This window comes from Peromyscus leucopus, chromosome 3, assembly GCF_004664715.2.
Source record: "Peromyscus leucopus breed LL Stock chromosome 3, UCI_PerLeu_2.1, whole genome shotgun sequence".
Lineage (NCBI taxonomy): Eukaryota > Metazoa > Chordata > Mammalia > Rodentia > Cricetidae > Peromyscus > Peromyscus leucopus.
The window spans coordinates 51311121-51335283 of NC_051065.1; the positions used below are offsets into that span (position 1 = coordinate 51311121).

Consider the following 24163-nt stretch of genomic DNA (forward strand, 5'->3'; position numbering starts at 1 on the left):
AGCCAGTGCTCTTAACCACTGAGCCATCTCTCCAGCCCCTAACTTTATTTATTTATTTAATTGATTAAAATTTTTATTACCCAAATAAAGCCTGACATAGTTGTCTTTATTTTGCAGAACTTTGTATAAATTAACTTTTTGGGCTCAGCCGGGTCATCTATATCAGAAGGTTGATCCTTCTGCACATTCTTATGTTTGCTCCACCCCATTTTTCTAGTGTCTTAGTTTTTGTTGTTTGGCTCTCATTTGTCTTTTCTCTCAACTCACACTTCATTCTCTGGAAAAATTCATGCTGCCCTGTCCCGTGTGGCTGCCTGGGCCTCACCTTCCAGACGGTGCACTAACTGCGCTTCTAGCTTGGTCTTAGATCATTCCGAAGATGGAGAGCTGATGACTTAACATCTGCCTCTAGAGCCCAATGGAAACATTATTACACATAAGGAACAGAAACCACTCAGCTTTCGCGTGTTTATGATGTGACTAGAAATAGAGAAGAGCGGAGGGGGGGGTAGAAGGAAAAATATGCCTCTCTTGGAGGCATTTCAGGGTAAATAAGTGAGAGACTGTCTGTGAGACCCGGGTCCACAGAAAGCCTAGGCAACTTTCTTGGAGCATTGATGCTGAGCCTGCTTCCTTTGCACACCCACCAAGCCATCTCTCCAGCCCTTCAAGCTTCCTTCCTCTGCACAGGCATGTAGGCTGCAGACAGTGATTAGATTAACGGGTACTCACATCCCTTTGCTTTCCTTTTATGCAACTGGGGACATTTGCATTTTTCTACTCGTTCTTTCCCTCCTTCCTTTATTCTTTCAACAAATCCATGTGGAATCCCTGCTATAGGCTGACACGCTCAAATATGCACTCAACAGAAAATACATTCAATATTTTCAAGCAATAGCAGGCTGAAAAAAAAAACTGCAATTAGTGTACAAATCAATTCATCACAGTTAAATGTGGATGTTTTAGGTCCTGCTATAAAGCCACACACAGATAACACAGCTACCATTTTTCAATCTCATATAATATGCCAAATGCCTGTACAGAACACACCACATAATTTAATCTTTGCAAGGACCTTGTAAGGTAGATATTAGGCTGTCAATCACTTGAGACTCCTTCCTTCGTCTTTCTCACGAAGAAAGAGTTTGCTTCAACTCTTGGCCAGAATTATGGTTAAAAGGATGGAAGGAAGGGCTATGAAGGTAGAAAGGAGGGTGCTGGAGAATGGCTTTCCCCAGCAGACCGGGTAGTTCCACTCCCACCTGTCCTAGAAAGATGAACTGTGGTCTTGAGTTTGTTGTAGGCATCATTCATTCTGCTCCCCTATCATCCACCTGCTACACTTTAGGGAAAGACTTGCAAATGAAATCGTGGCATGATTTCTGCTGCACACATACGCCACAGGTTTATTCTGTTATACATGGTGATTTCTCAAAAAGACTGATGGGGAGCAGAAGCAAATTTTGGAATATTGCACATGGACACCAATTAAAGCCACACTCGGCTATGAGACTTCTTCCTTTCAAGAAAAGTCCTCAGGATTTGTACAAAGTTCAGAAGGTGGCCGTCTGATCTGAGGCAGAATCTTTCTCAGCAGTCCTGACTATCCTGGAATTCTCGGGACAGACTGGCCTCAAACTTGCAGCAATCTTCCATCTTCTGTTTTCCAAGTACTGGGATTGGAAGTGTTGCCTGTCACTTCCAGCTAACCTGTGCATTTTCAGATGATACACTACCTTGCAGAACCAGTTACCTCTCTGAAATGATGGGAAGCCCTCTTGTGCACAGTATTCTTGAGGTCAGGGAGAGATAAACGGAAAGCATTGCCCTGGGCGTGCTTCATCCTCAGTACTTCATGAACTCTCTGCAGACTAACATAATCTCTTCTGACTCGGTAGTACTGCAGAATAACAGAAATGTTTTCTTATGCTGAAAATGTCTTGACATTCATGTATATGTGTGTATCAGCTTGGTTCAAGTCTCTCCGATGGCTTCAGATAATAGAAATCCCACAGGTTTTTCAAAGAGCTTGTTATGGGGATCCCACCAGGGATGACCACTCAGACATAATTTAGAGCCAACTGAAAGTCTTTATTCCAGCTAGCTGGGACTACACCCAGGTATTTGGGACCTAAGTGTAGCCCCAAACATTTGGACCAATGGGACTTTTAAAGGCAAAAACCGCATCTTAGCAACTGCAGCAAGAGGTTTGCACAGGCAAGCAGTTTAACAGAAGCTGAGATAAGTTAGCTGGGGTATCTTGGCCTCAGGTCCTAGAATAGAGTTGAGTAATTTTCCATGCGATTCTCCATCAAGGAGCTCAAATTCTAATTAAATCTGAAATGGCCTCAGCAAGAACACAAGATGGAGGGATCTGCCCAGCTTGTTTCCCTGTCATCCGACTGTACTCAGCCTTTGCTGACAGTGGTTATTAGGTACTGCTGGGCCCTTTTCACGGTACCTAAGTCGTATTCTGTATGGTCCCTTGAGTCGGTTCTCAGCTCACAGCATCCTTCTTGCCCTGAGTGTCACTGTGCTTTGTCCCTTCGTTGGGTGCTTAGGGAGAGGAGAGTGATCCACAGTCAGGAGGACACTTTCTGATCCAGAGTCCCCAGAGATGAGTTGTCTGAAGCACCAGCCATACCATTTCCTTCAAAGGGCTCTTTTAAGATGGCTGTGGGGTATGGGCTGTGACTGGGATGTGTCCTGAGAAAGCCATAGGAGGCACCTTCCTCTGGACTTCTCTCAGATGTGCAAAACACTGCTTTCTTTTAGAGGGGAAAAAAAGCTGGAATCTGGGCATTTCAAGCCTGAAAAGCCAACGGGAGGAGGAAGAGTGGAAACAATTCCAGAGACAGGGCAGAGGCTGTGGATCCAGGGGCTCCAGCAGGGACTCTCAGAGGTTCCTACCTTTCAGCTCCTTTCAACCATCATTTTTACTGGCTGCCTCCCGCTTGTTAGCCCCTCCAAGACTTTTGTGTGGTTTTCTCCCTTTGCTACCCAGAGCATTTTGTTCTTTTGTCTTTCTTCTCCCGGTGCCCACCCCGCTGCCCCCTACTGCTTCCTCAGATAGAAACTGCACTCATGCATTTCCTTTTTATTTCAATGGGTTATTTTGTCTTCTCTCTTTTTTCTGACCCCAGTCTTTCTTTTCTTTCTTTTTTTTTTGTTTAACCCCCACTTTTCTTTTCTGCCTCTGGTCCCAGAGAGAAAGGACTACCATCCCGCTGAGACAGGATGACAGTGCTGTTAGCATTCCCAGTGCCAGCTCGATCCACATCTGTGCAGCCTTTGTCCTGCGGCAGGGGAGGATTTGGAATGGTCTGCTGGCAGCGTCAGGGAGACTGATGGGAAAAGAGGTCCTGGGAGGGAGTCTGGGGCAATGGAAGGAACAGCAGAGAGGATTTGGAGGCATTGGTAGGAGGCAAATTAAAGAATGCACGTTATAAAAGGCCCATCATCTAGAATGCATATGCAGTGCAGACGATGAGGTCACTGGAGCAGGAACTGGAGTGGCCAGTGTAAGAGCTCACAGATGTAGTGCTGGGCAGCAGAACTTCAGAAAGTTCCAGTCCTTACCACAACATTCACATTCTCACTTTGAAAGATTTGTGACATTTTGCTGCATTCTACATTCCCTATATTTTAGTCTGAATTGTACCTGTGATGGGTTGAATATACAGTGTTCTTCACAGGCTCGTGCAATTTTTCACCTCTGTGAACACGTGGTCTGCAGTTGGTGCTGGTGTTTTGAGCAACTGTTAACCTTAGGAGGTAGAAGAGGCGAGGCTTGAAGGTGAAAGGTCAGCCTTGTTCCAGCTAAAGCTCTCTGCTTTCCGGCTGGTTCTATGGAATACACACCTGCCGCATGCTTTCATCCCCCTGGACCATGTTACCACCGTGCCTTCTCTGCTATGATGGTCTGTTCTCTCTGAAATGTGAGCCCATACATTGGTCCTCTCCTCCTTTGCTTCTGCTATGTATTTTGCCACAGAGACATGAAAAGAAACTAACGCTGTTCCTCAATTTTCAGACGTTTCCCTGTATCCTGCAACTTTTTGAATCCATGTTTCAGCTATGGGTCTTTTTCTGAAGGAAAAAAGAAAAACACCTAAAAATGATATTTGGGTTTCAGATGCTTTTGAAAATTTTTTTTATAATTATTGACCCATTGTTGCTAAAATATATTGTTCTAGATGTTAAGTGTAAATTCTTACAATTCTACACAGTAAACTCTCTTATCTCCATTGGACAGGGAGTTAAACCTGAGGCACTATGAGGTGCCCAAACTCATGCACATGTATGATGTATGATACAGTTTCTGCCCCCCCCCCATATTCAAGGGGATATGAACACAGGCATGGGTAAGAAGCCACAAGACATGGCAGCTGCATACTAGTGTCCTCTGTTAAGTTCCAGTGAGAACATGCATAGAATTCTGGAAGAAAGGTGAAGATTTCATAGAGAAATTTGCACCCTAGTCCTTCAATAAAGACTTCAAAACACTTATTTTCTGGTGCAGGGCAGCTGTGTGAGAGAGTAAATCCTCGAGATACAAGGATTCTGTGTTAAGTACTTTTCTGTTGCTGTGATAAAAACCTTGACCAAAGCAAAGAATTTTGAGGCTTCCAGTTTTAGGTTGGAGTCCATCAGAGGTGAAATGCAGAAGCCATGGTGGCTGGTAGAAGGAGCTGAGAGCCCATGTCTTCAACTGCAGGCATGAAGCAGAGAGGACAAACTGGAAGTGGCAGACACTTATTAAATCTCCAAGTCTGCATGCATAATGGGGATATTCATCTATCTATCTATCTATCTATCTATCTATCTATCTATCTATCTATCCCAAGTCCAACTCTAAACCATTGATACACGTTAACAAAATATAGTTCTGTTGACTTTTTATTGTCTTTCTTTTTTCCTTTATTAGTGAGACTCAGATCAACAAAAAATATTAGGTGCTATATTTTAAAATTTATTTTATCTTTTAAAAGAATTTGGTGTGGGTTTTGTTGATTATTTTGATCTTTTTAGCTGCCCATTCTCCAAGCTGCACACTGAGGTTACTAAATAGGTCAGCACAGTGTTAAACAAAGCATATCTCCCATAGGCCAGCACAGTACAAACCAGGAGGGAGTGATGGCTTGAATTCAGATGCATTTGGCATCAACTCTTCTGGTGTCTTTGCCATGCAAACATAATCCTTAGGGCAATGGTTCTCAACTTTCTCAGTGCTGACACTTTCATACTGTTCCTCTTGTCCTAGTGACCCACAACCATAAAATTACTTCATCACTACTTCCTAACTGTAATTTTGCTACTGCTAGGAATCATAACGTAAATGTCTGATAGGCAGGATATCTGATATGTGATCTCCGAAGGGGTTGTGACCCACAGGTTGAGAAGCACTGCTTTAAGAGCTGGTTCTGAAAATGACAAGTGAATGTGCCAGCACTCTTTTTTCCCCCTCTCATACATTGCATCCTGACTGCATTTTCCCCTCCCTCCACTCCCTCTGCCCCCCTGAACCTCCCCTCTCCCCCCATCCACTCCTCCTCCATTTCCCTTTAAAAAAAGCAGCCCTCCCAGAGATTATTATATATATATATAACAAATTACAATAAGACTAGGCACAAACCATCATATCAAGGCTGGGTGAGGCAACCCAGTCAGAGGAAAAAGGTCCCAAGGCCCTGGCCTCTTAAACACAGCTCCCTACTCCCACCTGGCATGATCTGGCTACTGCCCTTCCCTCTCCTTCATTGACTATTTACTTGCCAGTGTTTGAAAAATTCTTTAATCATTCAGCTGTCTATTTGATGGAGGATTGGGGACATTAGGTTAATTGTATCAATCATTTTCGAGTTCTTCACTGAAGTGGAGTCCCTTTAGATAGGATTTAAGAGCACACATGCCAGCTTCCAGCACTAGCAGCTTTTCTTCTTACCTCTGCCAGCTGCAGCGGACTGAAGGAACGGCTGAGGAACCCTGAGTAGCCAGAGGCATACGCAAATCAGAGTGGATAAGCATTGTGGCATAACTCAGGGCTCCAGTTGTGGTGCTCCAGGTCAGCACTGTGAGGAACAAAGTCTTTTTCCTTTTCTTCATCTTTACATTGTCAAACTATTACTGTCTTAGCCCAATCAAAATGCTGCAAGAGCTCCTTACCAGCACAGAGCCGTAGACCCAGCAAGTCTTGGGACTCACTCAAGAGCCTTAGGATCCTGAAGATCAGGAAAGAGTAAAGGAGAAGATGCTGTAAGGCCTTTGTTGCCATAGTCACTGTGCAGAGAGCAACAGTGATGGGAATTCAGCCGCCAGGTGAAGCTGTGCTGCTGTGCTCCTGGAAGAGCTCTCTAAGTAAATGGCTTAACAGGCTCTCTGAAGATAGCAGGGTCTCTTTACGTGGAGCTTCAGGTGCCGTGATCCTCTTGCTTCTGATCCTGTTGAAGCTCTCCTCTCAGAAACGGAACAATTGAACAAGCCTGGAGTGTGTGGATCTCTAGAATTTGAGTCAACAAGTGGCTTAAAATCAAGAGGGAGTTAGCGGCCCTTTTATGTCACCTTCCTTCACTGATGTCGCAGTGTTTTGACTTAATATGGTCAGCTACCATGTGCCCAAAAGCACTACAGTTGTTACTCTACATTTTATGAAGTACTTATGGGGTACCAGGCACTGTTGCTAAACAGATTTTATTGACTCATGGAAACTCAAGGTGGAAGGTAAATGTCACCATTAATTGATCCATATAATTATTGATATAAAATTTATAACAATAATGTGATTCTTACATTTCAGAGATTTAGAATAATTCACTTAAGGAAGCAAGACATATATTTGAAAAGCAAATATGTACCATAGGGTGGAACCTGTGAGCATCATCAGATTCAGAGAAGGGTTAAATTTCTTTTGTCAGATGTCTCTTTGGAGGACCTTGCCACATTTGGGCTTTGAGGAAGGCTATCATGGATAGGGAGATTGGGAGACAGGCTCTTAGAGTGGGGGAAAGCTTGAGAAATACTAGTGAGGTAGGCCATCACTAGTTTAGCTTAGGTGAAAAGGTGTAACCTTACCAACACATTAAGGAGAGGGAGTTCCATGAGGAAGGCCTTGAGCATCATCTGAACATTTGAGAATAAGTACCAGATGGGATGTATGGAAACTTAGTGATATGTAACAGTCTCTTTAGCAATGGTTTCTACATGCTAGCTGCATTTCACACAAAGATTCAAGGTGACTTAGCTCTTGGATGACCAGGAGTGTCACAAAGGTTCTAGAATATCTCAACCATCTCCCTGCTAATGGCAATCATGGTTAGAAACTTGCACCCTCTTCATTTCCTTTCACATTATACATAACGAATAATTTTCAGGGATAATGCTCTCCACCAACATAGGTCACAAATCACAAGGATCATGTCTCTCAAGAGTAAACTGTTTAGTGCCAGAACCATGTTTGGCCCTCTGAAGCAGGTTTACTCATCAATTCAGTCAAACATTTAAGCATTTGCTTGGGACCGGATTCTATGCTCAGTACCAAAGGAAGACACAGTGGTGGAAAAGGCATAGGACAAAACTCAGAGGTTTATTAGAGTCCCAAGGGACAGAAATACAACTAAGCTGGTGACATGAAAGTAGTTTGACAAGTGTCATGTTGAATAATGTGACCAGCAGTCTCCACTTGGCTAGGATAGGTGATAATTTATAGTATCTAAGTATGACAAATAGGACACCAAAAGGGTAGGTGTCGTGTAGGTAGGGAGTGGTGTGAACTCAGAGGGAGCTCTGAGGAAGAAATGTGTCTAGCTGATACCTTCAGAGTAAATAGGGTGAAGAATTTCATGGAAGGAAGTAGTGATCAAGAGATAGAATGGTGAAAATCCCAAACAATGTTTGTAGAAGAAATTAATTAATTAGTAAGCAGACATAGAGAAAGGCCAACTCATTGTATGTTTATATTCTAACACTTGGAAGAAATATCACGCAACGGTGCATCTGTAATAATCTGACAAGTATGCATGGCAGTTATTCCATTTTGACAATGAAAAATTTCAAAAAGTGGACTTTTTATCCTATCTCCAAAACATGTGTAATAGATGATGTATGTGTGTCTTTACTTTTTTCATTGTACTATAGAAGGCCCCTTTCTGTAGCTGGAGAATGAAAAAGACCCAAAGCCCATTCAGTTGGCCCTTTCTCTCTACTGAGACAATTAGTTTTAGTTCTATCCCAAATTAATTTCATTTTTTCAACTTCATTGAGAAATAATCTCCCTTTTCAATGTGTGTGTGTGTGTGTGTGTGTGTGTGTGTGTGTGTGTGTGTGTCTGTCTGTCTGTCTGTCTGTCCGTCATGTGCATGGTGGATCCACACATGCATGGTGGGTATAGTCACTCACCTGGACAGAAGAGGAAGATGTCGGGTGTCTTTCTCTACAGCTCTCTGTATTGTTTCCTTGAGGCAGGGTCTCTCACTAAACTTGGCTATGCTGGCTGGCCGTGGAGGTCCTGGGATCTACTTTTCTCTGCCCACCTATGCTGAGGTTCCAGGCACAGAGGGCCATGCCCAGCTTTATAAAAATTTGAGTGCTGGAGGTTTGAACTCAGGTTCCCCTGTTTTCATAGCAGGTGTTCTCATCCACTGAGCCATCTGTGTGTGTGTTGACTGGTGGAGTTTGGGAAACTGGTGATAAAGAATCCTCTTACCCCTACTTTGTCTTATTATTAACCTTGTCACCAAATTTATCTCTTCAGTTCACATTTCCTCATCATTTAAATTATTCACCTATAGATTTTCTGTCAACAGTTAGTCTTATAATATATTTTTAAACATCTTGCTTTTTTTTGTCGCTGTTGTTTAGGACCTGCAGAATTATTGGATATGGCAGACAGTGAAACGTGAGTGTTGCCTTTCGTTATATAATCTGAACAGTTGTATTCAAAGCATATCTAGTCTATGAGGCATATCAGTTTTAATTTTATTGATTAAACACCCACTTTAAACTGTATTAACGGTTGTGCAGAGGTAATCTGCTTCATAAAACATCACAACAAAACCCAATAATTTGTATTGTGATGATTATATACATAGTCAGTGCTATCATTATCATTACCTATCATCCTACCAGCAAGATACTTTTAAACTGGTACTTGGACTGCTGACAATAAATAAATACATGTATAGTTATCTCCACCATCTGCAACATTTTTTTTCTCATCTGGGATTTGTGAGAAAATGATGAATCCATGCCTTAAGACATCTGCGGCATGTAATGGCACAACTTCTGTTAGTCAGTCTGTGATGGAACAAGTTGTATACCACCCCTGGAGAACTGGAAATGTAGTTACTCAAACAATTATAAGCTCTGGGATGGTCCCTACACTGAAAATGTTTGTTTTCATCTTTCTTATTCTTCTGGCATCCAAATAGCTACTTTTCCACTAATAAGAATAAGAAAAAGATGAATAATTAACTCGGAAAGCCATATGGGGACCACCGGGAATTTTCAAAGAGGTCAAACAAAGGATAAAGATGAGCGAGCGGGTTTAGAGAGGAATGAGCTAGTGATCAGGGGGTAGACATGGGAATGGATGGATGGGGTAGAGGGCAAGTGAGAAGGGATAGAACTATGAGCTGCTGGTCACAGAAACAAGCCACTCATCCTTAGAGATGGCATGTTGGCATGGTTGTAAGTGGGACCACCATTCATCCTGGTTTGGCTTCTTTGTGGTGACACTTGACTTTTCCTGAAACATATTGGCATTAAACATCTTTATACCTTGGAACTCAGAATGGCAGTACCTCCTTCACCTGTTTCACCTAACAGACAGATGGGGGCCTGTCTGCTTTTCCTCCTCCTCCCCCCAACATACACACTGAGGGCTGGTCTCAGGCATGTTGTGTACTTGGGAGGATTTGGGCCTGTGAATTTTGCTGGAGTCTTCTAGAGCCTCTCAGATATCCTCCCCCTGGATAGATGTAATCCAATATTGGCTGATTAGCAAGGGAAGAAGTCAGCTTGGCTCTTCAAAGTTGAATTCTCAGGATAGACTCATAAAGGTCAGAATGGCTTCTACCACGTTGGAAGGGCAGGACTGTGTGAGCTCCATGGAGCTCAATTCATGCTCTGCCTTAAGAGTTTGGACATATCTGCACAACTTTACTCAGTATCTTTCAGTGTGTCCTAAATCCAATAGTTGTAGTTATTTTAAAAAAAAATTATTACCAAGCCACATCCAGTTTAGACAAGTGGTTAAAGTTGGATATTAGGTCTGTTAATGAGTAAGTTGAGGAATTTGCAGACTTCCTAAGCCACCTCCCTAGTGTGCACATATTCTGCTGGCCTAGGCCTCAGCTTCTCACCGTGGAGGAGGCTAAGGAGCACACAGTGTCAGCAACTGGGCAGGCTCAGTCCCTCCACCCTTCTGCTGCCTCCGTCACCTCACCTGTCTCCAACCCTTGCCTGGTTTCTTAATCTTTGATTTAGGGGCGAGACCGCACTGCACAAGGCCGCCTGCCAACGGAACCGGGCTGTGTGCCAGCTTCTGGTGGACGCAGGAGCATCGCTGAGACAGACAGACTCCAAGGTAACAGGATGAGTGAGTGCAAGCATCCTCCCACTGTGAGAGATTGCAGGCACCGTGGCCTCCACTTGTGCCCGTAGCACAAGCATCCTTTCTGTGCTCATGGAAGGGCCTGGAGCTTTGGGAAAAGGAGGAAAAAAATAGAGTGCTTCATTTAGAGAAACTGCAGTTTAAATGAAGAAGCACAAAGGGAGGGTGTGCGTTTGCCTGGGTACTTTATAAACCTCTATACATGCTAAAGGAAGACATGGGACTCGAGGTGTTCTCATGAAACACCAGCAGGCAAGGAATGGGCAAGTGAGACTCACAGCCAGAGGATAGCGATGAGGTGGAGTGCATGTCCTAGCCTGCCTACTAGGAAGTATGTTTAGGGTTCCTCTTCAGCACCAAATCTAATCTAATTTAAAGTCTATGATTTGTGTTGCTCCATGCATGGGTACCAAAGGTGATTGCCTGCTGGCTGACTCCCCAGGCGGTGGGACTTCACTTTGAGATGGTAACAGTTGTAACCTTGGTATATCCATACCACTCTGTATCTATCTATTTAATTTTAAGTACATGTGTATATGTTTATGTGTGTGAATATATGGATATGCACCATGTGTTCTAGAGTCTATTGAGGCCCAAAGAGGTGTCAGATTCTCTGGAACTGGAGTTCCAGGTGGTTGTGATTCTCCAAATGGGTGCTGGGAATTGAACCTGGGGCCTCTGCGAGAGTACTAAGTACTCTTAGGTGCTGAGCCATCTTTCCAACCCCAGTTACCTTTAATTTTTCAAAGTCTTTCTATGGGTTTTTTTTTTTTTTTTACATTATTCCCTAAATGTCAACCATAGAAACTAGCATGAAAAACACTATTATTGACAGACATGGGAGCAGAAAGCCAGAAGAAGAATAGCTGTAGCACTATTAACTCTGTTGACTTGTAGCCTGATACCGTCTGAGCCACTCAGCCCTCCTCATCTGGGACAGAATATCCCACCACCTCAGTAGGACATGTGACAACAAAAAGTAACAGAGTTCACTGCCCTGTATCACTTCAATAGCCCAGATTTTCGCCTGACAATGATACTTATGTCAATGAGGCTTGAGTCGTGATTACATTCTTAGGTTAGGTTCTAAATCTGCAGAGCATGTAAGCATATTAAAATGGTCTTGAGGCCAGAGGTTGTTGGTAGAGTGTGTAAGCCATCTTGATCAGCAAGAGGTTATAGGTGGAGGGAGGGCACCAGGAAGAATCTAGGAGGGACAGATCTGGTGCCATCCTCAGAAGATTTAATTCCCAGAGAACCATCAAGAGACAGTTGATGAATGGAGTATGGGGGTCTTGTAACTCAGGGGAGTTGACCAAGGGCAGAGACAGAAACGGGACCAGAGACAGACAGGCAGGCAGGCTGGCAGACAGACAGACACACACACACAGAGGAGGGAGAAAGAGAGACAGAGACAGAGAGAGACAGAGAGACAAAGAGAGAGAGGGGGAGGGGGGAGGGAGGGGGACTATCAATCATAGGAGTCCATCTTCTGTTCTGATAGGCACTTGGAGTTTTGAAGGACTTGGAGCAGACAGTAAAGAAAGGACTATCACTAACTGTATCTCTGTGTTTCAAAGAGGAGTTTTAAAGTGTGGGCGAGGCTTTCATTAAATAGGAACAGGTTTGAGCCATTATCTGTAGCTATGGCACACACACATAGAACTTGGAAGCCTGATCATTGGAGTTGCAAACTCCATTAGATTTGGTTAAATGATCAAAATCTGCATGTGTACAGTTTGGGCCCTGGGCCTTTCTTAAAAGATGGTGAACCCTATGAGCTAAGTTGCCTTATGAATGGACCTCTCATTCACTTCTGAGCCAACTACATGACATGGAATTCCCTGGCACCCTTTGCGCTCCTGCTTCTCCCCGGGTTCACCAAACACACCGGATCTTGGTGTCTAGATAATCTGTTACCTGTTTAGCTAAGCAGACAACACATTTCAAATGACAGATAAATGCTTCATGTGGCATCCTTCCAGGATGAAGTTTCACTGAGATATTTCAGTGTTTCACTGAATCCAGAAATTCATACTTTGTAGGCAGTAGTCCAGGCCACATTGGGAGAACTGGCTTGGCGACGGCAATTCAGACCACAGTATGGTTACTGCCCATTTGTCACACAAAGGCTGGTCCTGTACACCATTCAGATACCAAAAACAAAGGGAAGAGACATAAGAAACAGAGAAATAAACTGAAACTCATGAGGTCTCCAAGTTTCTTAGACAAATGGACTCAAGGTATTTGAGACTTCTTCCTATTTTGAAGAAGTATATAAGTGCATTCCTTTTTTTCAAAATATAAATAACTCTGATTTTTATGATCATACCCAAAACTAGAAATACAGAAAAGCACACAAGAAAAGCAAAAGTCACTTGAAATCCTCTCCCTTAGGCCAAAATTTGATTAAAATTTAATCTCTATTTACATGTAGTTATGTCTGCTTGGATCTTATGTTTAAACTCAGTTGGAGTCATACCATGCTACTGAACACCCTAACCTTTCATTCAAAATCGTGTTCTATAGATCTTACCACATAGTAATATAGCTGTGCTTCATTCCTTTTTCAGAATCCTTTAATCTTACCATTTCTGTAACACGGTGCTAGATCAAAGCTGACCATACCTGTGAATGCAGCTTCTCTTGGAATTTTTAGTATAGAAGCAATATCCCTGGAGATTTTTCTTAGCAAAGAACTCACTGCCGGTCCACTCAGGTCCACTTCCCCCTACGTTTTTATGTTTGGAAGGTGGGGATGTCAGCTTCATTATTATCAAAGTGAAGGCAAGGTGCTGTTCTGTAGTTGTGTAAACATGTTATAGGAACTTTACACTAACAATTTAGTACGAGGTGTAAACTAAATGAGTGAACTTTTAGGAAGATGGGTGTTGAAACCAGCCAAGGAAGTACCTTCTAGCTGATTTGTGAGTTAGCACTCTTCCTTTCAGCCTCTGCTACGTAGTTCCCAGTGTTTAGTGAAAAGGAACCCCGAACTATTTCCATCCTAAAATAGAATCCCCATTTCATTCAATATTTCCCCTGTCTCCTTCTGAAAAGCACTAGGCTTTCAAACTCACAGCACATAGTTTCTCCCCACCGTCTCGGGGAGACTCCACGACTTCCTGTTTTACTGAGATGCATCCTCTGTCATCGTCCTTTCATTTATCAGCACACATTTATATGACCCTGATTGCAGAAGCAAATAGATGGGAAAGCATCTTGTAAACTCTGAAACATCAATCATGGAGGGATTCTGTGTAGTGACTCATCATTGGCTAGCCCGTGTCTGTTATGTACGGATATCATCTCGCTCCAACTATTTGTTTTTCTTCTCTTATCTACAGGGAAAGACACCCCAAGAACGAGCACAGCAGGCTGGGGACCCAGATTTGGCTGCTTATCTAGAAAGCCGACAGAACTATAAGATCATTGGTCATGAGGACTTGGAGACTGCTGTTTGACCCTGGTTGACAGGCAAAAAGAACTCAAGCAAAGGGTATCATCTACACCCTCCTGGCCACTGGGCAGCTCCCCTGGAAGAAGCTAATGGAATCCATATCCGCCTCTCTCCTGCAAGGATCTATCTGAGACCACACTACCAGGTTTTAAGGGCTACCGGGATGTACAACAGGACATGATAGCCCATTGAGAAAGAGGCAGGCTACCTGGAGATTTGTGGAGTACACGTTCCACAAAATTTGATCCTTATTGCTTCCAGCAAGTAGCATGAACTTCTGTGTTCACCTGTCTAATTTATTTTAAAGATGCCGAGGATGTTCACATAAATGGCACTGCTCCCTCCTCCCTCTCTGCATTCATCTTTCCCCTGTACCACAGAATTCTACTGTAATCCCCCATCCATTTAGAAAATATACTATCTCTTCTCTTTACTTTCAGTCTTCCAACCACAAGGTTGTCTGAAGGTCCCTGAAACCCTCCTGGATGTCTTGCAGAAATATATCTGTAAAACCACTTCCATTTGCAGACTAAATATCAAGACTAGTTAGTGGCTTTGCATGCCCCCTCCCCATCTGGTTTCATCACATAGGAGCCGGGAAAGTGCCATGGGGGTAATGTCAACTTGTGTGCTCTGTCTCTGAGGTATGGTGAAGTAGCATGGGAGCTGTCTGTGCTTGAAGTACTTCAGAGAGGTTACCCAGGGGTCAGCGCAGGCAGCTGTGCTGTTGGTGGTAGGAAGGACTGGTTCAGCTTGGGCTGTTTGTACAGCTCGGTACTGCCTACGTGTAGCCATCTTTGCCTTCTGCTGCAGTAGAGATGAGTCAAGGAGTCAATGGAAGCCCAGAGCTAGTTTACAGAGCCATGTGATTCTAAGTGCTGTTTCAGTGACAGGGTTGGACCTGTCTAGGACAGTAGTATAAGAAAGGGAGCATTCAAATCCTAAGCTTTGTAAAGTGATACTAGAAAACGGTCTGATTGACTTGAAAAAAAATAGCAAAAATAAAAGTAGCAATGTGTGTTAAAACAATGTACTTCAGCAGGAAAACGGCCTCAGCATTTTGGGCTGAGGTTCACTACTACAGGCTCATGGATACAGTGGTGAAAGGGGGTTCACATTTGTTTCTCCAAAAGTTCAGTTTTCATGATGTCAAGGAAGGCTTGAGCCAAGGACAAAGCCTCATTTCACCAGTTCCATGGTCAGACTCTCAGGATGCCTGGCCCTTCCTAGTCTGTGCTTCACCTTTTTTTTTTTTTTTTTTTTTTTTAGGATCTGAGATCGTGTCTGATGACCCTATTTTCCACATGTTTGGGGGGGTCTATTAAGCTCTTTCCCCGGCTTTATTTTCTCCTGTCACAAACTTCTTAATATAAACCACTGTGACAGAAACGCTTTATGAAATTGTTACTTCTGTTCATGCTGTGGATCTGGAGGAATCAGGTAATAAAGAGGAGAAAAAAAAGCAAAACAATTTCTATTCAAACTTCTCCTTGACTTAGTTAGGTGTGGGTCACAAATACAAGTGGATGTGAGGGCTTTTCTTTCTGCTTCCTTCCATTTTTCCCTTGAACAAAGGAAAATGTTCCTCTGTGTTTCTGCATGTGACCTTTAATCTCACAGTCCAATGGGGACAGTTCATTTATCAGAATCACATGTCATCATTTTGAAAGGACAGATATGATGTACCATATTAAGTGTAAGCAAGCTTTGAGTAGGTGGGGATTCCATTACCAGAGACTCCCTATAGTCATTTCAAGATCAAACTTGGCATAGTTTCTAGCTGGGGGGAAAGTGGGTTGGCTAAGAGTTATATGTTTCTAGTCATCCATCTCAGAACTGAAACTCTCTCTTGGATTTTACAGGGAGGGAAAGCAAAGGGTCTGGATGAGATTGTTTCCAGGAACTGAAGTCACTGAGTTTCTGTTAGGAATTTTTCAGTTGTTGGGGCTGTCAAGGAAATATTGTGATGACAAATATAATCCCTAGAATGGACTGGAACCTGGCTTTGAATGGAACCTTCCATCTCTGAGATTGAGCCAAACCCTTGGCCAAGCAGTTGGTTATCCAGCTGGCCACTGCTGAGATGCAGGACTATATTTTCATCAACCACCATCTCACATTTCTGTGAGAATGCTTCAAAACAGCCCAGAGAAAATTTAGGATAGAGGTGGCTATGAGCCAGTTCCCAATGACTCCAAGACACAAATAAGTCCCTGGCGTGAAAGTAGATGCAGTATTGACTACTGTAAGGGTCCTGGTACATGTAGAAATTGCCCCCCCTCCAAAAAAAGAAAAAAAAATAGATTCTGCATTATAGTTGAGGAACAATATACATGATCTGTCTCTGGAAAAAAACTTGGGGTTTCAAAAACAATGTGAGCAGAGAAGCTATAGATTTCATGATTTCAACATTAAGTCTACCTCCTGTAGGATTTTTTAAAAATTATTTGTTGTGTGCGATAGTTCTGAGCATTAGAAAGCTAAAGCCGCGTGGTCCAGGAGTGCCTGCCTCTGCCTAAGTATATAGTGTCACATTTAGTGAGCCAACAGGAGGTACAGAAGAAAATGGTACAATCCTGGCCCTGCAAACTTTCTCAGACATAAAAATGTGTACCTGTAGAAAAAAAGTCTTTATGCATCCTGCTGGGGCTATGTTACAAGGAACAGCAGGCCTAGCTGATTCTCCTGTGTTCAGTCCCTTGTGCTGTAGAACTGTCTTCTCTGGAATTCCTCTTTAAAGTGGGCTGGTAGAAGTATGAAAAATGAAGTGTTATTAAAAGACAGAACTCTGGAGCTGTAAAGGTAATCATTTTTGTAACCTTGTATTACACAGACCATGAAACATTAGCCCAAGCCTTGCCCTTACCACATTCACGAGTGCAACAGAGACCAGGAGAGGATTCCTTAGCCTAGAATGCTAAACAGGGTGACTGGGGATTTTTGCCTTGAGATTTCTGGTCACCTCCATAGAGGTGATGATTGAAACCCAGTGGGAGTTCTAAAACAGAACTCAGCTGCTGTGAAATTAGTAAGAAATGGTGGGAGGCCCCTGTGCCCTGCTGCTTCCTGTCTTCCCAGAAACTACCCAGGCAGATTTGTCTGGGTACTGAGATGCTCAACAGGGCATTTCTTTCTACTGGGACCTAGTAGAGATTCCTTTGCCTAATGGATCTCTGAAATGTATTTGATAGAATCCCTAGGATATTTATGTCTAAGAAAATGAAAGGTGGCGGTTTCATTTAATGACATGGCAATGATATGAACACACATTTTAGTTATGGAAGTAGCACATGCATTTAATAAAAGTTCTAACTCCACGGGAAGTACCACATGCAGCAGAAAGGCATCCTCTGTGCTGGTGTGTCTCAGCACCCAGCAAGAAACACTGTCAATGTGGACAATCATGATTGCTTGTATGTTATGTCAGAAATATATTGCTCATATACACACATACCTGTACATGTACACACATATCCATCCATCCATAAATAGAAAAGTATTTATTTGTATACATATGGACATATATGCCATATACACATATTACATATGTTTAGAAGAAAAGACATTTTAAAAGCATGCAAACCATCTTTATGTGAATAGTTAACACTACTAGGTGATGATCGGTACAGTAACAGAATTTTCATCTAATTGTTATTTCATCCATTGGTGCGCTTACTTCTATCCCTGTATCACTGTAGTTGCACACAGCATTGGTGATTGTCAGAGTCGTAAATTCCATGACCAATGAGTCTTCTGATTATTTATATGTTGCCTTCCATGATGCATGAAACCAACATTAGCCCTGTGGCTTGTCTGCTTTTGGAAATCAAGGGAGTAAAGGAGAATTCTTTCTTCTCTGATCCCCTCCCTGCTTAAGCTAAGTTGATAAGATCAACACCCACACTTTCTGATGCTGTTTAACTAGGGCAAGCTATTGTCAGGAAGGGGTAGATACTTGGGTGTGGTCTGGGGGTTGGAGCAGCTTGTCTTCCAGTCGGAGAAGCTAATTAAATCATTGAGCACAGCATGGTGTTTTATTCAGTTATGCTCTTGAAAAGTAAAAATAGATCTTTGTTAAAATGGCTCATCATAACCACCAACTAAGACTGCTAATTGTTCTATGCAACTAAATTATGTACGTGTTAGGAAAAGAAAGACCATGTATTAAATTAGCTATCTGAACACACTGTAATATGTATTTAGTATAAATTCCCTTCTGCCCACATCTCAGAAACACTGCCTTTCAATCTCTTGGTGCTTCTCAGCACTGAGCTCCACATTCAGCAGATAAAAATGTCCTTTTTCTATGCTCTAGCCATCGCCCATTTTCTGTCTCCCGGTTCTCTGGCTGTGCCAACATTTCTGGCACTACAGTCTATCACTTTGTTTCACAGCTGCTTAAATTTTCCCCAGATGTTGTGATTGAAATATATCAACATGAAATTTCCCTCTGGGGCAAGTACCCATGTTGCCCAAAGGTACGTATGTGCCTAGTGACCTCAGCCGTCTTACAGAATCATGACAAGTTGATTCTTAGAAGCAGTCTTTGAGGTTTAGTTTATTTTTTGTTCTAGTCACTTGAGAGGTCACAATTATAGATATTTCTTCCATTTCAAATGGTGTGAGTGACATGTACTTTTAACATCACCCAAAGAACAAGATTATATATGGGTTATACTCTTGAGGGCTATCTGTGTTTTTTTATTTTTTATTTTTATTTTTTTAGGTTGTTAATGCAGCTTAATGAGAAACCTAAAAACAGAAATAAGCAAAGGATACCACACTGGATAATCGACTCACCCAGAACATTGAAATTCGTTATTCTGGTCCCAAAGAGGAAACAAAATAATCATAAAGCTATTAAAACAAATACTTTACAATAGAAATTTGGATATTGGATGATGTGTTCCTCCAGGAAACACACACACACACACAATCAGTCTCATCCAATTGTATTTGCAAGTATTTCAACATTTCTTTCAAAATATCTATCACTCACTGTGATACAGACACCTTACTAAGAATATAGCTATCTATGATTGCAAAGGATAAATGATTTCAAGGAAGTGGCAGACAAGGAACCAGAGACAAACTTAAGTAGTTTAAGTTGTATAAATTGCATGTGTTTGGACTTGAGGGAACCTCAGCATGCCCTGAAAGTTTACCAGGATCTTTGTTATTTTTATTACTCTTTGGCCAGTATATTTTAGTTCTGTGCAAGCAAATGCAATAGTATTATTTTGTATTTCCATTTCCCTGGAATCTTGGTAATGTTCTTAAAAATATATTTGAAACTTTGGCTTTAAGATGAAACTTAGAAACCCTACTTAAGTAAAGGCTAAGATTTATTTATACCAGCCCTCAAGAGCTAAACCAGGAATAATAAGCAGAATTTTCAGTGGGTTTTGATTAAATATAAAGAAGATGAGGTATGAGTTGCCAAATAGTGCAGTGGGCATCTGTACAGAGTTACAAACTTTCAACATCTGGAAACACTTAAATGAAGGGTATTTGACCATCTTTAGGCATGTCACAAGCAGGGATTTGTGATCTGAAGGGGCTGGAAATTAGATTGTTGTTTTCTTTACATCACTTTGAAGATGGCTTTGTCTGATGGCAACATTTGATCTTAAAAATTAATGAGAACCTTGATTTCTTAATTAAAACATTTTATACATGACAAACTTTAAAACCATGGAGGGCGTAGTCTTTAGTTCTCATTTTTAAAAAAATTAAAAATTAAAACCAACTAAGCACAGATACAAGAACTCAAAAAAAATAAGGAGATAAAAATTCAGATTTCTTCTGAAAACATCTTAGGTGTTAATGAATATTTTTGGACATTCTCAAGTAAAGCCTTTTTGGAAATCTGCCATTCTTCCAATATAAGAAAGCACTGTGATTTGAGATTCTTAGAGTTAACTGTAACCTAATCAGAAGGGAATTCTGCCCCAGGGACATTTAGGAGCTAAGTAAATGTACATGAAAGGCATCATGGAGAATCCCTTGGCTTCTGGTACCAACCTGGTAATTGCAAGGGAGGAAATACAGAACAAAATGGTGGGATAGGTTTTCTCTCTGCTTCCAGTGTTCCAGTATCTGGAGGCCAATGGTGTCTTAAGTTGGCTGCTTTTGGTAGTGGAAACAACTGGGACTCTCTTGTTTCTCAGCTATTTACTGAGACACACACATGGTTTACAGTATAAAGTAATTTAAACAACAATTCAAATATTGTTTACTAACAACTTCCATAAGATTTTTTTAAGTCAATGCTTTGATAGTTTGATGCATTTTGACACTTCTGAGCTTTGGTATCTAATACAATTTTCTATGAGGAAGATAATGCAGGTAAGATGTTCTAAACTAGGTTCCAGCACAGTGATCAACCTGCACAGTTCACACAGTGACAGGGTTCCCACCAGATAAGGGATCTGTTGAACATACCAACATGCCCCAAATAGATGCTTTCTAGGAAAATAGTTTTGCACCATTGCTTTCAGTGGAGTTTTACATCTGTTGTTCAGATTTCCATGATACAAAGGTTTCTCCATTGAAAAAGAAAAGAAGTCTACCTAAGATTCCACAGCCAACTTGAATAGAACCAAGAGAGATCTTAAAATTAGAATTCTAGAGTTTTTGTTATCAAGAGGCATGCAAATGTAGACATATTTCAAACACAAAAGATTTGGAAACTGTGGTAAAACCATGCAAAGAACCTAGAGGTGAGGGTTGATGACTTATCTATTTGTGATTCTCATTCTCTCTATCTGTGTGTATGTGTGTGTGTGTGTGTGTGTGTGTGTGTGTGTGTGTGTGTGTAAATGAGAGTGCTATTTTACCTCCTTTGAAGGCTGATATTGTTTCAGAATGCTGTACCAAAAGGTGTTGAGAGTGGCCCTATCATTCAAGGCATGATTGATCTGTTTATGGAAGGGTGTAAGTGTAAAGTTCATCCTACACAACCACATATATAGACATTCTGACACATATGGGAAACTATGCTGTGCTTGAACTGGAAAGAATAGATAATGTTCTCCCATTCTGATCTCATATTCTCCAAGGATTGCCTATGGGCAGAATGGCGAATTTGTAGTAGGTATTTGATCCTTAAAAAAAATTTTTAAAAAAAGGCAATGTTAGGTTGGGGGAAAAATGTCCAAAGGAGACTAGCTTCTTGGTGATGTCAGATCCAAGTTCTAAGGGACAAACAATGTGTAGACTCTAAACCAAGTACAGAACAGATCAAAACAGGCATGAAGCACTGGTAGCTATATTATGTAATGCTTTTCATTTCTAAACATTGCATCTAGAAAAATCAGTTGGGCTTCCTCGAGAAACAATGCGTTTTTCAACTGTTTCTTCTAGTACTTATGTGAAGATTAAAAGTCAGCTCAGGGATCATAGGAATGTCAATCCTTAATTGTGAGGGAACTTGGAGAAAAGGACATATAATACTTCCCAGGCTTAGTTTCTGTTATTTTAGGCAGAAGCAAAACTTAGAACCCATTTGCTCCCAGGTTCCTGACAATTAGATGGCAGCTTCTTAGGGGAATCAAAGGCATTATTGAACATTATAACAGACATAGCCCAAATCCATTAGAAGCAGAAAATTTTGTGACTTTAAGTATTTGTACATTCTCTCTCTCTCTTTCTCTCTCTCTCTCTTACACACACATACACACATACATACACACACACATATGTGTACACACACACATATATGTTTGTATATATGTTTTTTTTTTTCTCCTTGCCCTTTTGTTTGGGACTGGGGCTTTGAGAAAGGATCTGGCCATAAAGAGACAGGGAAGCTTTTCTACACCTCTCTGTGACCAAATAAGACATAAACTCACATCAATAGGCTAGTGTTTCCATTCTCTTTTTATTGTAGGAGATTATAGTCTCGATTGACCATCTTCCCTTTGCCCATAAGTTAATGCCTGAGTCCTAGATTCTGGGTTTTCTGGCTGGGGTAGGGTGGGGTGTCAGTGCTCAGATAATTAGGGGATGTATAGAATCAGAGTTCTCCTCTGAAGGAGCTTGTACAACCCCATTCTCTCTTCTCTCCTGCCCCACTCCTTGTCCTTGGCTTGGAAAAGAAAAACAAGAGCAGAGTGATAAGAAGAGACACAAATAATTTTGAAACAGATTCCCAGGTATAGCACAATAAGATGACTCTGGTATTAGTGCAGGCTCTCCTGGTAACTCACAGGTAACATACATACTCAACAAACATTGTCCTCATGAAAACCCAGTGTAGAAAGCAAACGTGTACAGAGTGGCTTCAAGGAATGTTAGCTGGGGGTCTCAGTTTATGCAGCTCAGTAGAATTGAATTGAATGTGGCATTTAGTGGGGAAATGGGGAAAGCTAATGGAAGATCTTTGTAGTAGAACTCCCAAAGGGATGGATATTGTTTGAGACTTTCTTCAACTGCCCATAGTTTAGACTCCTTCACAGATGTGTGTTGGCCCATAATAAAAGTTGAGAAGAAAAAGATCAGCCTGAAGAGTTTCATCCACAAACTTAAATGTACTTTCATCTTAACTACGCAGATAGTAGACATTGTTATTCGGGGATATAAACCTAGCCTTTTTCTCTTAAAAATGAAAGATATGAGCTGTTTAAAAGTAATCTCCTCTTAAATGAAAGCAAAACAAAATTGCAAAACCCAAAGATATGACAGCCCTACATTGACTTGGTCTTTTGTTTAAACTCATGAGCAATTCTCACAAATGTATTTTTCACATTTATAGTGTTTAAAACATTTTATCATCTGATACATGCTGTACCTTGCATAATGCATCCACATGCCCCCTACCTTTGGGTTTTATTAGTTACCAGTGACATTTTTCCTTTCCCACCCTGCCCCCACACTTCTCACTTGTTGGACTGAGGCACTAACTCATGCATATATCTGCCCCCACACTTCTCACTGTTTTGACTGAGGCATTAACCCATGCACATATATGCTGAATTTGTGGTGCAGCTAGGGTCTTCTTGCTTGCTGATATCCTGGTTGTGAGTTGGGGAACAGTGAGCTTCCACCCCGGGGAATGAATCTGGGGGCTTTTAAAAGCCAAATGTTACAATGCAGTAGGATATTCTGAGAACCATGTGTTGAAAAGATAGGGTCCAAATCAGCTACATATTTGTCAGCTCAGCTGTATTTTTCAAATTGCCTATGGTTAAGTGGACAACCAGGAATGCTCTGTGGCCCAAGGCTGTTGGAAAGTGAGGAAGTGATCCTGTGAAGCATTAAGTGGCTGATATTGCCAGCAGAGTGGAAGTGTTTGGTGGAACTTGATTTTCTGGAGTGACAAGGCTCTTCAGGCATGCTGAGGAGCATCCTGGCTGTGGGTGGGTCACTCACAGAGGCTACATGTGTCATGAAGAGTTGCGGTCATGCTCTAAAGGGCTCGTTCATGCTGTCCGACTCCGTCTGATTACATCCCAGAGCCATGCCACTGCGAAGCTGCCAGCTGCAGGGGGGGATCCCCCAGCAGTAGCCGCTATGGCAGTAGAGGAGGAAATTTTGTTTCCAGGTCAAGTGGGATCCAGATACTATGAAGTGGAGGGAGGGAGGGAGGGAAGGGTGGGTTGGGGAAAGGGAAGAATGGAGTTTTTTTGTAATAAAGTCATAAAGTATTTTTCCCTAATTTTCTCGCATTTCCTATTTATATAAAGAATCTTGATCACTGTGTTGCTCTACAGAGATTTTCAATGGAATTAATTTGGGAGACGAATTAATCTCTGAAAAAGAAATTGACTAGTTATACTTACTTTTTGGACACTTTTTCTGTATTGTGAATTGTGTGGAAATGTACAGAATAAAAAATGAAATATAATTGATTTGTTTCTTTTCTTTCTAGTGCGCAATACAACAGATGAGAATAGTAACTAACTTTAGTTTAATCAGATTTTTTTTTTTTTTAGCTCAAAGGGTAAATGAAGAGTTGGCAAAAAGGATCCTAAATAAGGCAGAAATATTTTGAAAAATTAAACTTCTGCTTTTACAATGAACTAATGTCAGGTTTACCTTCCAGCCTCAATAAAAACATATTATAGAAGAATCGTTGTTAAAATGTTGAACTC

At 41.6% G+C, this 24163-nt stretch overlaps 1 protein-coding gene across 10 annotated transcripts in view; it reads left to right on the forward strand.

Annotated features, from left to right (window-relative positions):
• The window catches only part of Dgki (diacylglycerol kinase iota), a 471870-nt gene extending 447959 nt beyond the window's left edge, over positions 1–23911 (forward strand). For all 10 annotated transcript variants that reach the window (XM_028866082.2, XM_028866077.2, XM_037203652.1 and 7 more), the window contains 3 exons: positions 8857–8893; positions 10483–10582; positions 13957–23911. In XM_028866082.2, the coding sequence (XP_028721915.1) occupies positions 8857–8893; positions 10483–10582; positions 13957–14073 (254 nt within the window). In that variant the 3' untranslated portion in view covers positions 14074–23911. The remainder of the gene's footprint in view (positions 1–8856; positions 8894–10482; positions 10583–13956) is intronic.
• Positions 23912–24163: the final 252 nt, after the last annotated feature.